This window comes from Grus americana, chromosome 1, assembly GCF_028858705.1.
Source record: "Grus americana isolate bGruAme1 chromosome 1, bGruAme1.mat, whole genome shotgun sequence".
Classification (NCBI taxonomy): Eukaryota; Metazoa; Chordata; class Aves; order Gruiformes; family Gruidae; genus Grus; species Grus americana.
In genome coordinates this window covers 70,409,795-70,426,002 of record NC_072852.1, presented here as the reverse complement: position 1 = coordinate 70,426,002, position 16,208 = coordinate 70,409,795, and the positions used below count along the sequence as shown (strand labels likewise).

Genomic DNA, 16,208 nt, shown 5'->3' with positions numbered 1-16,208 from the left:
ACCTGTAACTGTGTAGACTAGCATACCTTAAAGGGAACTCAGCCAGGTTAAAATGTACCATGAATGCAGTTGCTCTCAAATTATTTGCAAAGTGGTTTGTTTGCTGGTACTGATAAAAAGATACTAAGGAGTCATACTAGCTTAAAATGTTTCTTTCTGATGAATACTAACCATTATTTGAAAATAAGAAAATGTGTTTTCTCAATATGCTGCTTTTAAATTTTTCCATTATCACCGAGGCCAGACTTTACATGCAACACGTTTTTGGTCAGAATAATTTACAATAGGTTGAACAGACAAGATTGGGTTAACTAGGAACACGAGGAGGAGGGAATCAATGTCTGACTCTAAGCAATAGTCTCCTCTAATGTTGATTTTTTCCTAACGTAAATTGATTATAATCACTTTAAATTCTGGGCTTAAAAGCAAATACAAAAAGCTTCAGCTCTGCAAGTGTTTTTTGGTATATCTGTAATGTGATAAATAAAAGCCCAAAGGCATCTAAAAAAAGCAGAACAGCTAATGTTCTTGGATTAGTCTGAGCCGTGACAGAAAACTGACTGGGGCAGTGTTGACTTGCTTGGAAATAACATTTTTGTGACAAGTGTGTTCTGGCAAGAACTTACATTGATGGTCAGGGTTTCTAAAATAGTACGTCAGGTTCTGTTAACTTCCTCTGTTTTCGTTTCACTGTAACTTTATGAAAGTTTGTGCCTGAAATTTTCCATTCTGAGTAGGAATTTTACTGGAGAAAACTTTCAGACTGGCTGCTCCACAGCAGAAGGAAGACTAGCTAGTACTCGGGGTGGAGTGGTTATTGTAACAGGCGCTCTCTGTATTTTGCTGGATGACTTAGTGGGAAAGAATTTGGAAAGGGTCGTTCTGGGACACAGTGCAGCACTTAACCGGCAGAGGCCTTGGATGCTTGGTGAAATACAAGAGTGGGAAACGAGGAAAAAAGAAAAGCACCTGAGTGAAGGGACAATGACGCATAAGCTTGAACAGAAAGCATGAGGAGTGGAGAGTGATAGAAAACCCTGTCACTTGTAATGATTTTTGGATTGCTTCTTCAAAGCCAGATATAATTAAATAAGGCTGAGATAGAGGAAGAGCCAGTCATCTAGACTGCAGCCAAGTCTTCATTTAATCTAAGCTGATCTGGGGATCGTTACAGCAAAATAAATATTGTACCCCCATACTTGTGCCACGTGCCCTGCCTACAGGGGTAGAGATTTCCTTTCATCTCCTAAAAGGTAAAGTGGAAAGATCAAAGAATTAGATATCCGGAGCCTAGCGTTCCTGTTAACTGGGCTCTTCCTGCTAGAACTGTTCACAGCATTTGTTTTTGTATTGTGATTTGACAGATCTCCGGGTTTCTGATCAAAGAAATTTTTAAGGACAAATACAATCTTGTAGCTCTTCCAGTGAAAAGTGGTTATTTTTCTTGTGTTTTTGATTTAAGAATTTGTAGTTCAGCTCCACCTTGTTGGCCTCTCTTACTAGACTTTCTCAGGACTGCTGCAGCAGTTAAGCTAGTGTGATACTGTAGCACACACTAGGAGGAATAGTCCATCCTACAGGAAAGATTAGGAGCAGGAGACAGATAAATAAGTTCTTGGGATTGGTAGAATCGGTACCTGCACTTAAAATTTGTTTCACTTCCAGCTGCACTCTCACTGCTTTAAATGATACCAGATTAGCAGGCCTTTTTCCTGTTAAAAGAAAATGGCTCTGACAGAACAGATCCATTTTCCATAGTAGCGGAGAATGATGAACTAATTTATCAGGGTAAACAAGTAGAGAAAATTGGCAGTTATCTCATTGGAGAAGGCAAGAGATGGTTTTTGAGAATTTTTTTGGGTAGCAGAGGAGAATACAAGAAGCAGCTGGAATTGGCATCTTCCTGGTTGGGGATAGGACACTACAAATAGTCTGACAGGCACAGTATTTTTCAGCGTAAGGTGTTGATGTTCCTTTGGGAGAAAACAGCTTGACTTCTGATATTGGAACATAAATACGCAAGCCTGCCTGGCTGGAATCACTTTTTACGATGCTCTGTAACTGGGTGTTTGTTCCTTTCTGGGGAAGGGGAGGCAGGATCTCCCGCTGAGCTCACAAGACTGGCAAAGTGTATACTGTAACATTTGTGTGGAGTTGTGAAATCTGGGGCACAGGAAACTGTTATTCAAAACAGGAAAAGAAAATCCTGTCTTTGGATTTTTAATCTGTATTCACGGTGAAGATATGACTAGAAATCTGGAGTCTTTTGCTTAATTGGGGCATAGAACAGTTGACTTGAGATAAAATAATTTTATCTTTTTAATAACTTAATATTCCCCTAGTTTGTCATGTATAGTTCTGTCAGTAACTATTTTTCATTCCTTCCTCTGCCTTGTCCTTGATCACTGAAAGTGCAGAGCCCTGCCTTATTCTGGCAGGACCTTGCTCATTTAAGCTGAAAGGCAACTCTTAAAACTTTCATAGGCCATGTTGCTCTTGCACTTTAATTTGTTAAAGTGCATCATACAGGACTACTAGCACAAACACCTGCAAAACTTCTTTCCAAATTCTTAAACAAAAAATTAAACAAAAACTGAATATACAATCTAGCTTTTCTGAACTGAAATAAGCCTGATGACTAGCCAGCTGATAGCTGCTCATAAGAACAGCTGAACTGAATCAAAGTAAGTATCTACCTGCTGCAGCATTCTGTCTGCATCTGTGGCCAAAACAAGTTGTTGAGGATGAGTAAGTTGAGCATTGCAGTAGTGTGTTCTTGAAAGATCTTAAGCTGCTGTCAGACAGTTAATGTTTAACAGCCATCAGTTAACTCTTTCTTGTTCAGTTACCTTGTGAATCTGTTGCATTCAAAGGAACGATTTTTTGCACCCACATGACTTGTGAATAATTGCTATCTCTGTTCTTGGCTTGTCTGCTGCTATAATCATTTGATGATGCTGGTTTTTACAGTGGAGGAGAAGGCAACTGGTCTATTGCCAGTCATGCTTTCCAAGATCTGGTAAACTTCTGGCATAGCTCCCTGCGCTGTTGTCAGGTTAAGGAAAGTCTTAGTCTACTTAATTGCTGTCTGTAGAAGCTATTCCTAGGCCACTGATTATCCTAGTCAGTTTTCTGTAAATCTTGTCTAAGATATAGAGGAAGGCAAGGCCCAGAACTCTTTGTGCAGGATTCAAGGCAAAAAATTCATGGAATGGGTCTATCTTATTGTTCTTTTGTTTTTCATTCTGTTTGCTTTTGAATGATACTGAGCTCAATGATGAGAGGGCTTAGAATTATAATACATGGGAAAACCTGAGCAGCAATGATCAGGAAAGCGTTTTTAATTTTATGTGGTGTTCACTACCTACACTATTCTGTTTTCCCTCTGAAACATGGACATAACACTTTCTTTTTTTCACCCAGCCCCTTTGGAACTTTTAATGAAGGATTGACTATACCAGAATGGGTGAACTGCGCAACAAAAGCTCAAGTCATGAGACACCATGGTGTGATACAAAGGCAGAATGCTAAGCTAAGATGTTTTCCATTTACTGGATTCAGTCCAGTGGCACAGATAATCTCGCTGCTGACTAAGAAAGATGTATCTGTGGGTTTGGTCTAAGAGCACTGCTATCTATGTAGCTGATGGAAACTGAAAATTATTTGGGGATAATACAAACCTCTTTCTATAGTTCCAACAGGAAGCTGATCATTATGTTGTTGGGGAAGTAGGCACACAGGAATAGAAGTTGCTAGTCCTTCAAGTTCTTGCCTTCCCCTAGAGCTGGTCATGGTGACTTGAGCCTGTTTATGCTGCATCTGACAGTGGGAGAATACTCATGTTCTTTTCCTGAAGCGCTTTGTAGCATGGCCTGTTCTCTCCTGGCTTTGAGATGGCCTTGGTATTTTCAGGTCTATGAAGTGCTAGACCTGTGGCCTCTTCCACATCTGCTCCTTGTGTTAGACATTGATCCAGCCTGGGGATTAGTAACTAACAAATGCTCCGTGGGCCACTGCAAGGTATGTGGAGACAGACTGTCACTGCATGTACCTTCAGGCTACCTAGATAGCAGCAGGCAGTTGAATTAGTTACAACTACAGAAAAGGGAGTGGGTTAAATGACTTGCTTATTAACACAGGGTTCAGATGAATCTGAAGATGGAGACTAAAAGCTGCCAGCACTTGTCAGTGTGTGGCAATACCTCTGCTGCACCTCCCTGCGCTAATAGAATAAATAAAACTCACTAGAAGACAGTTGTAGCTTGTCCGTTCCTCTCTTCTACTGCAGTCATCTGACCAACAAAACGCTCTTCTTTAGTCAACTGAATTTACAATACCAGTAAAACAAGCCCCAGTCTTTACCCTAGCCTGTCATGGCAATTTTTATTTCCTTACAAGTAGGTTCTATATAAAGCAAAGTCTGAACTTTCAAGAAAAAAAAAACACAGAAGAGGGTGGGAGATTTTTTTGAATCCTCAAAACCAAATACAAGGGAGATTGTGCGTTGTAGTTTCCTCTCTCCAGCTAGCAGATACAATTAGAGCAGTGCCCTTGTGCCCTACATGTAGGGGTAGGCAAAGTGGTGAAGGTAGGAAGTGTGCTTCTTGAGCAGCTTATGGCAGCAGCAGCCATCCTAGACTGCTGTGATTGCTGTGAGGCAGCAATGGTCTGCTAGAAAGGCACGTTGTCTTTAAGTCATATGGCTGCAGCTCAGCTGCAAAATAGAAGGTACTTTATTTCCCAGTAACTGACATCACCCAAATTTTTTCTCCTTTTTCCTTTTCTAAAGTCTCTGCAGCTGAAAAAGATCTATTGTCTCTAAAACAAACGCACAATCTCTGGCTTCTAACTTGTTTTGAATTTTTTACTGTTGCATGGCTGCTGTGATCATCTAGTCTGACTTCCTGCCTACCACAGTCTATAAACATCCTGTAAATAACTTCAAGTCCAATAGCTGTGATTAAATTGGAATGTTGTTAGAAAATTCCTCTGAAGTTGAGAATATTTTGAGATAGGCTGTATGCCACAGCCTTAAGTGGGTATTGCCTCTGCTGCTGTAGACTGACAACCTGATGCCACTGTGAATGTCTGGAGGCAGAGCACCTTCCATGTACCTCATTTTCCAGCTGTGGCTGTGATAATATCATCAAACTGACCTTTTCAATTTAGCAAGTTCAGGGGGAGGAAAAAAAGGAGTACCTTCCTGTCCATACCACTGCACTGTAACTGGTGTCAATTGCCAATACGCTTTTTCGGACCTCTTCCTTTAGAAGAGTTGCTGTAGGAAATCCAATTCGATGGAATTGCTTTGCCATTTCTAGGGCACCTGTTATTCAAACATCTTGCAAAAGTCTAAAGTAGCTCAAAGATATGTCATCATTTCCTTTATAGACTTAAAAACCTCAACTACAAAGAAAATCAGTTGGAAAAGGATATCCATGAAGTGTGTATCCTAGCCCCGAACCTTCATTACACAATTGTCCTTCCTCTCTGCAGGCAGTGCTGATCCACATTGTTCTTCTACTGGGCTGGAAGAGCCTAAAGCAATTGCAGGAGTTCTAAGTCACATGTTAGAGTTCCAGAGCAAGAAGTCTTCATTAACAGACACCTCGTTAAAACTCCAGCAGATGCATGGGCTGCGGTAGCACTAACTTTTTTTTTTTTTTTAAACCGGAGAAGACAACATCCAGTGACATCCTTTGAGTCAAAACACAAGCAGACAGTACCTAGGGAGCAGTACAAGAGAGTGAAAATCTACTATTGGCTTCTATGAAGCTGCCCAACTTTTCTGCTTGTTAAATAAGACAGTTGCCAAACAAAATAATTCCTCTGTTTCTCCTTTATCAGACTTTGGATGTGCTGGGAGAGATTCACAGTCTTAACTGCAGCCATTCTACTAATAAAGGCAGTATTTATATATTCCTGTAGATATGATAAACCAAACATACAACTCTCCTACCAGTTTATTAGTTTTTAGCAGCAGTTCATAAATAGGAAACCTCATTAAGAAAATGGTTCCTGAAACATAATTCAGCCGTGTCTTCTAAAGAGCTTTCAGTCTGTTATGCTGAAATTACTGAACGGAGACTCTCAAGCAGTATATTGTCTTATCTCATAAAGATCTTCTGATGTTAAATGGATTGTCTTATGTTAACAACTAAAAGATAGCATGCGTTTTGACCTTTTGTCCAAAAATACAACCAGTAGGAGAATCTAAATTTTTTTAAAATTTGTCAGGATTTATATTTATGACAAAGACTGCTTTTCACTGATCCCAAAGATTCAGGTTTATTAAACTTCTTTAACTATCATTACTAAATTATAACATATTTTTCCTACAATTGAGAATTTTGCTACAGCAAGAGTAGAGCAAAGATACAGATAAAGGACTGATATAACTGTAGTTGATAATAAGGGAAATGCGTGCACGCTCAAAGATTACTCTTCAGAATGTCTATGAGTTACCCTCTCCCATCTTGTAATACATATTCCACTTATATTGTGATTTAGTACACATGAAGTATTACAAATTGCTTGAAACAAAGATACATGGTTCTGATCCCTGGAGGATCTGAAGATGATGCCTTTGTTAGTCTTCCAAAAAAGGATAGTCCTTGTGTTTTTTGCATCTGGAAAAAGAGAGTATGATTAAAACACTTCAAAGATACAGTCTTAAGGCTAAAAAGAAAAAGGTGTTTTCCCCTGACAAAGGTCCGCAGAACTAAAACTCTGATTTACAGTAAAAAAACCTGACATGAATATGCTTAGTTTACACAGGGCAGTGGAAGTTAATACTCTTGTAACCTTCGCATATGCCAGTGACCTTGTTCTCAAAAGATAATGTGTCCTTTGCTTAGCTGAAATTGCCAAACTTCCCTGCCATATTAAGCCACTCTCTTGTGAACTCCTAAGTCTGCAGTATGTTATTAGATAAGTGGGTAACCTGGGAAACCAGAATAAATTGCAGATCTATGTAAGTCTGTATCTAACTATTCTATTATCTAGATGCTGCTTTAATAATGTTGGCATAAATATATAGGCACAGCTTTTCACTTCAAAAAAATGTACAACTCTCATTCTTAAAAAGGAGTTTGTTTAGCCAAAGATAACAGAAAAATAAAATGCTGCCTATTTATTTTGGAGTTTCCAGCCGATGTTGATTTTCAGACAGCAGTTTGCTATGCGTCTGTTACAAGATATCTTAACACACACCGTACCCGCAAAAATCCCAACGCTACCAACCCGTACAAGATGGGCAATGCTCTAATAAACCCTAGTGCTGGATTCCAGCAGATACGGATGTGGCCAGGTATTGGCTAAGGTTCCCTCTTTTCTTATTTTTAAGTGGGGTGATCTAATACTGCCTGTTGAAAGGATATCCAGTGATAATCCAATCTTACTAATACATGGAGGAGAAGGTACTCACTCTCTTAATGCACAGATGCGATACTGCTTCTTGAAAGCGAGGAAGGTTTCCTTCTCCTCTTTAGCCAATTCAAAGTCAAACACCTGAATAAAGGTCCCAAACAGCTGGGTTACTTCAGTTGGCAAAAAGACAAGTGTAAGTTCATTTGCAGAAAGAACAAAAACAGAAGTAGAAAAGTGTTCTATTTGTTGAAGCACTAAGAAGTCTGCAATAGATGCACGTTTGTGGTGAACAATGAATAAATGTCATAAAGTTACCGTCCTGGTGGGGTCTGATTGCATCATATTTATATCACAAGGTGGAAAAGTTAATCTCTCTTACTTGATGTGTTTTAATGAAGGAGATTGGGCTTCTTCCTTTTAAAGTAACTTTTTTCATTCATAAAGAAGTAACCTACACGGTATTTGATGGACAAAAGGTTTTGCCAGTTCTAAGTATGAAGGGGCTACTTTGTTCCAGTGGCGGAGTGGATTTTTCTTTGTAAAGTTTAACACCATTAATAATTTTGTAAGGTACTCTTACCTTAAAATTTTCCTCAATACGGTGTGGAGTGATGGATTTGGGAATTATGCTCACATTTCTTTGAATCTGGAGCCGGATAAGCACCTGCAGGAACAGATAGGGAATTACAGCTGAGAAGTTCTGCCTGTCTTCTGAAAGCTGAAAACCATACGTGCCTACATGCTTACATGGAACAGCTCTGCTGATAATTAGAGATGGCTCACGTAGGAAAAGCACTATAGTAAACCCTTCCTAATTATTGCATGAGCTCATTTAATTATTATCTGTCTCCAAAGCTGAGATAACAGCATAGGAGTACAGTTCAGGACTGGCCAGGGATACTGTGCGTAGAAGTGGCTAGCGTGCCAATTAAAGCCCAAAGCCATTGATAATCTTCTGTCCATCATTAAAATTAGAGATAACATTTTTTAAAGTATTGCAATGTGTATGAGCGCAGCTGGGACTCAGCTTTCCATAATAGCTCTGTAAATAGTTACTTTAGCACAAGTGGGAAAAATACATGTCACCAAGGGAAAATACTATGTACTAGATACTCAGTATTAACTTGAGCGGGAGTTTTGTTGTACTTAAGTGCAATTTTCTTAATTTGGGGATCATCACAAAGGGAAATATCCTCAGGCTTGGGCCTGTGAAAATAAAAAGCAGGCTTCAGCAGTTGAATGGCCCACTGTCTTCTCCCTCAAGCACTGCAGTATAATATTATTATTTAAATGTTAGGAAAGCAGCATCTTGCACACTGTAATTCACCATCTTCTCGTTGCTCCAGTCCCTGCCTTCATTCTTTAACACAGGTTGGCACACGAGAGGAGGCCTGTAGTTTCTAGTATAACAGGTCACTGTAACACATTCCAGTCCAGCCTGGGATCAGGCTGGGAATTTCTTTGGTCCAGATCCCAAAAATTTCATCTTCGTAATGGGCAGCTGTCACGTCCTTCACAAGCACAGCTGCTCTGGTAAGCACCCTGTCCCGGGTCAGAGAAAGCCATGAAGACTGGAGTAAAAACAAAATTTGATCAAGTCATCCATTTAAAAACCTCCATTTGTCTCAGCAGGACTGCAGAGTTGCTGTTTTCATAAGCATGTGCTGCTTTGGTTTTTGTGGGTTTTTTAGTTCAGAAGTTCTCTTATGTGTTTAATATGCTCACCAAACTCAATTAAGAATTATCTATCTTCACTACTTTCACCAACCAGTTGATCCTTTTTTCTCCTAAATATGAAACTCCAGTAACAGCACAGTTGTGAATTAGTGGGCTGAATATCACAGTAAGTGTGAGGAAGTTTTGTGTGTGTGTGTGAGTGTTATTTTCAATGACTTAGTAAATATTTTTCTAATTACATCAGTTTTACTCTGTGAGGGTTTATCCACACCCTAAGACTGGTTTACTGTATTGGTTCCAATCTGCGTCTAAGAAAGAAGCCTCACGAAGCATTCTTACCATGGCCAGTTGGGCGCTCCAAGGGGACAATACGCAGTGACGGAAATCCCTTTGGATTGGCAAAACTTAATCAGCTCTTCCTGAGGAAGGTAGGGGTGGCTCTCAATCTACAAAAAAAATAGTTCTTCAGAAGCAGAAGGTACTTCAAGGTTTAGCATCACTATGGTGACCTACCAAGCCGCACATCAGCTTTGAAAAGGTTGTTCTTTTTGCAGCTATGGGGTTTTTCAGAAGGTCAGCCAGTGTTTCAGATCATTTCCCCTTCTTCCCAACCCTGCCTCCAACAAGACCCAGTCTTCATACATCGGTTTCTTTGTCCAGCTGCCTGCCTCGTTTTTCATGACCTCTCGGAGTCCCCGTATCAATGGACTCCAAGGTCCATTTGTGCGCACATCCAGCTGAAGCACCCAACTCTGATGCCATCCAGTGCTACCTATTGACCCCAGCAGCGTAGCCTGGCTCTGGTCCTATCTATTCGCGCAGCCTCTTTTTCCTCAAGGGCTGTAGGAAAGGAGAAGACTAAGCCCCGCCATGTTCTCCATTGTGGAGCTCAGCTCTCAGCGTGCACGAGCTCAGTGCTGCAGTCAGAAGAAAGGTGAAGGTCGCACTTTCAATCCAGAAGTGCCGCGAGCTTGTGTGACTGCAGCTTCTTGCGCGAGGAAGGGCACAGAACGTTCTGCATCTTTCATTACTTTATGATTTATCCAAATACAGCTGTATTCCCACACAGATAAGAAAAAGCACAGCCTTACTATAAAAGGTATTTTACTGCCAGAGATGTTCCATCAAATGCGACGCCTCAGACAGGTGTGATGTCAGTACTGATGAGTTTGAGAACAATTTACCTGATTATTTGCAGGTTTGTGTCTTAAGCCTGGTTTGCTCAGGAGCCGATCTATCTATTTGTGGTTGAAGTTGGAGACCCCAATGGCCTTCACCATTCCCGCATCCACCAGCTCTTCCATAGCCTAGAAACACTACAAAATCAGACTTGCTATTGAATTAAGATCTTTTTTTTATATGGAAAAAATGCCTGCGCAAAGACCTCAGTTGTAAAAATTATCACGGCTGGGATCAGTTCTGATGTGGCGTTAGCACAGTACATTGAACGGTGGGACCCCAGTCAAAGACTCAGTCTCTCACATCACATATCATCACGCAAATAAATAACAGCATTATTCAAGATTAACAATTACTACACTATTATTATTTCAGTAGAATACAACTATTTTGAAATATTATCCCCAGGCAGACCTTCTGCTCATAAATAAGAGGGTTTTTAGGATAACTCCTCAGCTAACAATTACCCATAATAAAAAGCTTGTCATTCAGAACAGAGCAGCTCGACAAGGAGGTGTTCTGGGAGAGCTACAGCAGCATGCCTGATTATCAACACCAATTAATTTCCCAAGGGAGGTGTACCATTTAGCGGTGGCAGTATAGTATAAGCAGTGACGAGTTCCCCCACCACCACCTATTTTCTTTCACGCTAGCAAACAATAAAACAACTAGACAGCCCTAATTAGATTGGCACCTCCAGAAGAAAAGAAACAGGAGAAAATAATCTACTTTTTTTGCCTTTAGAGCAAAAGACATATCTCTTCCAAACCAGAAATCCTTTTTATTTGAAGTTGCTATCATAAGCAGCAGCCTGAAATGTTCACTTTTTTCCTTCAAATGAGCAACAAAAATGTGCCTTATTCTTCACCTGACAGAAGGAAAGAAAACATCAGCGAATTCTTCTGACTCTGGTGAGTCTTTTGTCTTCTTTTTTGGCCATGCTGAGCACATGGTGGGGGTGGAGGGGAAAGGAAGCCCAAACCATCAGCCAAGCAGAAATTTGAACTTGCCCCCAAGTCTTGTCTCCCACGCCTGTGCCTGTGCTCACGCCTGTTTGCGTTGCACTCACAGATTTAGCAAAGGACTTTGGGCAAGTTCCAGTACTTTCTAGAGGGGGGAAATTTGGATGCTCTGGGTACATTGGCACAGGCATGTTGGCTTTCCTGTTGTCTGGACAGCTCAGGTGCAACTAAGGATGAGCATGGCTACAGCTAAAGGCACCGATAAATGCCCAGAGCGCAGCGTGGGGGCTGGAGCGACAGCGTACGTCAGCTCAAACCACCGCAGGGTACATGCACAGTGAAAGATGCCCTCTTGCCATGCCCAACCAGCCAGATTAGTAAGCAGTAGACATAAAAATACCTCAATTTTGGCAAAGTAACACAAGAAGGAGCCCAAGGGCACAGAGAAATCAGCAATCTAGAATACTTCACATCAGAAATTCTCTCAGAACGACTCCCAAAGTGGAAACCTTCAAGTTTTCAGGCTGTTATTTCAAACTAGCAAGAATTTTTTGGCCTGTCAATGAACGTACCTCCCACGTATCCAGAAAATCTGTCTTGCTGGGAACGATCGTGCCATTTCCATCTGCAGGAAATAGCTCTTGTCCTGCCTATCATCACAAAAGAAAAGTGACTTTAAGGTAGGCTGAATCGTAAGTGGTTAAAGAAATCACTTAGAAATTCTACAAGCAAGCGGAGCTGGAGACACTCTGGATATCCTGGCTTATGTTTGTGTTGGGGAGAGAGGTGGCCAAACCCAGTAATCTGTGCAGAGTAATCTTCAAGAAAATCTGCATCTTCTGAATCTGTCCTGCAGGCAGAGGAAGGGCAGACACTTTTATGTGCCTCAGTCAGGTTGGGGGGAAGGCCAGGGATGTGACACGATGGGGAAACAGGGATTTATTTAACCTGGGGGTAGAGAGAGAAGAGAAAAATAGGAACTAAGTAATTCACAACTGTTTGATCCTGGATAAGCAAATGACAGCCAAATCCCAGGCTTTAAGAGGAATGTGATCTGAATGGCAATTTGATCCATGACATGGAAATGCTGTGCAGGTTAAAATAAGGTGATTTTTGTACTACCAGACCTAGCTTAAGGAGCCATGACCTTACCTTTCCTCCTGGGCACTCTGTGTGGAGGTTCGTCATTATGTCCTAATGAGGTTTAACAACACTCCTCATTAGAGAGGACTAAGGGCATGTCTGGTCCCAAAGGAAAAAGTGGCAGAGCTCTGACAGATGGCTCCCGGGAGTTAAACTCTGAGTACCTTGAATCCCATGGGCCAGTGCATCAGGTGGAGATCCAAATAATCCAGTTGGAGGGCAGCAAGTGTTTTCTGGCATGCCTCCTTCACCAGGGATCTCTCGTGGAAGGTGGACCACAGCTGCGGGGGTAACGCAAAGCCTGGGAGTTGCTCTCCTAGCCTCACGACCGCAGAGCATCCCCAGCAGGGAAACACACGGCGCAGACACAGAGGCAGCTCGTGATATGGCACGTCTTCTCATCTTGAGGAAGTGCCACTTTTTTGCACCTTATTTTATTTGCAGTGCTGTCAGTTAAGTAAAATGAGAATGAGATACTCATTCCAACGATTCATACAACAATTAAACAAAACAAAGAAAAAAAAAAAACAAAACTGGTGAAAATCAACCCGCCAGCTTCCAGCAGATAGAAGTTACTTTATTTTTCCTACCATTGTTGTTGGGGGAAAAAACAAAACAAAACATAACATACAGGAGTTAACAGGCCGAGGCCAGCAGCGCAGCAGGACGGACCACGAATACAATAGCCCTGCTTCCTATCTCAGAGGCAACTGAGAGCACGGCCTCAGTTCCTGTCTCCATGGCTGACAATGGATATGGACTACAAAAAAATCCCTCTCAAATCAAGCTTTCCCCCCCCCCGCCCAAGAATTGACCTTTTCCTTCCCTCCATCCACAAAACGCTTTGCCCTGACAGAGAGGAGTTAATTCCCAGATCAGCCTCATGCCCTGGCGCTTTGCAGGTTGGGACCTTGTCTCTCCTCCCGAGAGCTGGCCTCATGTGAGACAAGTTATCCAAGGACATACCTTACTGACAATAAAGAGGTCTTCTCGCTTCACAACCCCCTCCTCAACTTTTTCTCGTAGCACATCCCCAATCTCACTCTCGTTCTGGTACAGGTAGGCGCAATCAAAGTGGCGATACCCAACATCGATGGCAAACTTCACTGCACCTCTCGCTGCTCCTTGGAGAGACTGAAACAAGAAGAAAAGTCAGTAATTTGATAAAGAGCAGAAAAAGAAGTTTGTGCTTCTCCAAATCTGGATACTTTAAGTGCCCAAATAATGAAGTGTGAAGGATCGTGCTTCAATTAGTTTTCTGGAATAAAACGGCCAGGGGAGTCACTGATGAGCTGCCTGAGCTGATCTGCCCTTTTCTAACGATTGAACGTTCACATTCGGACAGCAAGCTATCTCAGAATAAGTTCTAGTTTGCCCAGAAATTAAAAGCAATTTTAGTGTGAGATACTGGCGACATGAGGAAATGAATCACCCCTGGAAAGCTTGCTGGCCCTGCAGACAAACAAGCCGGCTGTTGTTGACATAGGACAAGGGAGGTGAGAGGACAGCAAAACACTAGAGTGCCACCTCCTGGGTAAAACAGACAACCTGGTATTTAATAGCAAAGTAAAACACTTCAGATTCTTGGCTTGGAGACACTGAAGAGTTGTTCGATGACTGGCTACAGATTCTGGAAAATGGCACTACAAACAGAAACATGATTCAAAACCGTGACCACCTCCTACATATAACTTTATTACATCCCCACCCATCATCTTTTTTTTTTTTTTAATGATTTCACTTCCCCAAATATTTCTAATCAAAGGATGCTTGGTTGGTTCACCTAAATTAAAAAAAAAAAACAAAACCAAAACCAAAAACATAGAAACCGCAGCGGTTTTTTCCACAGGGCTACACACAACCAAATAGCCAGTTTAAAGATTTACAAGTTTTCCTTTTTGCAGCCCCTTTCCCCTTCCTACGTATGAACGCTGCAGCTCCTAGGGCGGCATGGGAAATCAGGCTAACGGCGACGCTTGCCAAATGCCGGGCACCGTAGAGGATACCTTCTCTCTGGGTGCTGCTGCAGCGTGGGAAAGCTGCTGTGCAGGAGTGATCAGTGTTGCTTTGGAGTGGAGGAGCTGGTGGAGAGCAAAGGCGACAATATACCCTGTGATTACACAAAACTCTGTAATGTGAGATGTTTTTCAGAAAAAATAATCCATTGCTTCATTTTACATGGTGCTCACTGAACCAGACTTCCAGTTCCCGGAGTCAGAGTGACTGGGTAAAGGAGAGGCCCCGTTGCCGCACCGAAATGCAGGGAGTCATGGCTGAATTTGCTGTGGGAACCTTGAAATCAAATAGCTTTGATTAAGTAATCGCAGTGGGTTTGGGCCATGTTTCCACTGCATTAACACAAGAGATTTTTGTGGTGGAAGGGATCACGTGTCCAAAATTTTCCTTCTGTTTAGTCCTAACTAGTTCCTGTTAGCATCTCAACAGGTTCCTTTGGAGAGCTCATCCATCACAGTGCCAGTGCCCTAAGAGGCCCCACGCAAGGCACGCGTTGCTTTTTTAAAGCCTACTTCATTACTTTGGGCTTCTTAGTATCTTTTGTCATCAGACCAATAAAGACTGAAAGGGTTAAACAAACTCAGGCCCATTTGTGCATAAGTTATGTGATAACTAGCAGCAGCTGACCCAAAAATATAACAAGAATAATTTAAGATACTTTTATGCTGACTGGAGAGTGTTTCATAGAGTTGGCAGCTTGCAACTCAATATATCTAGTTTCCAGTCTCAAATCCAGGGGACAATCTGCTCTTTTTTTTTTTTTTTTCTTTTTTAAGAAGCTTGCTTTCTTAAAATTTTCAGCTTAGTTCCAGACTCCTTTAACATTAATAATTCAATATATCCTTAAATCTTCTCCCTTACCAAAAGTCCATTAGATAACATTTGCAGGGAAAGAACTACCCAAACAATTTTCCTGCACGTTGTTGTGTACTCATTTGCTGCCATACAAGTAAGTTATTTTCAGTCTCTAAGGAGTTAATGTATATTCCCATTTCCAAATCCACTCATTGCCACTTAGGTTCCTAAATCTACATGCACTCATCAAAGTTGACACGCTGGGATATTAATGCCCAGTGCTACAAAAGAAAAAACAAAAAAAACCCACAAAAACCACAAAAAACCCCAAAAACAATCTAGGCAGAAGTGTTACTTTTGTAGTATGTAATTTTTTTCCATAGCTAAGAAAAATCTCTTACTACCTGCTCACTACCTGCTAAGTGAGCACTACCTGCTCTCTTAAAAAATGTCCTGAAGGACAGGGGTAAATTCCTGCAATATCCGAACTATTTCAAAAGGCATAGAGGATTTGCTACATTTTCCTGACCTGAAGAGGAAATTGCTGTAAAAGTCTACCGCAAGTTTCAGCAATATCCTGGTGTCACCCGCGTGACCATAGGCACAGGAACAAGGAGAGGTCCCCATCTCCAACAGGTACCTGCCAGGTCCCCAGTCCCAGGACGGGCATCCTCGCACGGGTGGGCAGCTCCAGGTAGGTGGCCATGCGTGGTCCCCTCCCAGTCGCCGCAGGCCAGGAGAGGCCACGGCCCCTCGCAAAGCTTTTTGAATAGGCTTCGCCCCTCCCTCCTGCCTGCTGACTGGCTGCGGACAAGGAAAATATGGGCAGAAGTGCTGTAGTAAGCAAGAGAATGCAGGGGGGATGCCTTTTTCTCACCCTTTGGAGTATTTCAAAACTGATTGTAGGCTCCTCACATGAATTTGTTGAGTGAGCTCGTCATGCTAGTTACACATATTATTGCATTGACTGAGGTTGCAGCTTTTTGTATAATTCATAGGCTCTGCTTTTCTGCAAGAAAAGTGGTATTTGAGGAGTTTGCGCATACCCCAAGAACCCTTTCTGGTCTC

At 41.8% G+C, this 16,208-nt stretch overlaps 1 protein-coding gene across 1 annotated transcript; it reads right to left on the bottom strand.

Moving 5' to 3' along the window:
• Positions 1-6,270: 6,270 nt before the first annotated feature.
• Positions 6,271-15,899, bottom strand: LOC129201694 (aldo-keto reductase family 1 member B1-like). Its single transcript, XM_054813295.1, is given in 10 exon segments — positions 6,271-6,629; positions 7,427-7,509; positions 7,949-8,032; positions 8,493-8,574; positions 9,385-9,491; positions 10,230-10,352; positions 11,759-11,836; positions 12,494-12,610; positions 13,296-13,463; positions 15,781-15,899. Coding segments are annotated over 10 exon segments (948 nt in total). The 5' UTR covers positions 15,847-15,899; the 3' UTR covers positions 6,271-6,589.
• Positions 15,900-16,208: the final 309 nt, after the last annotated feature.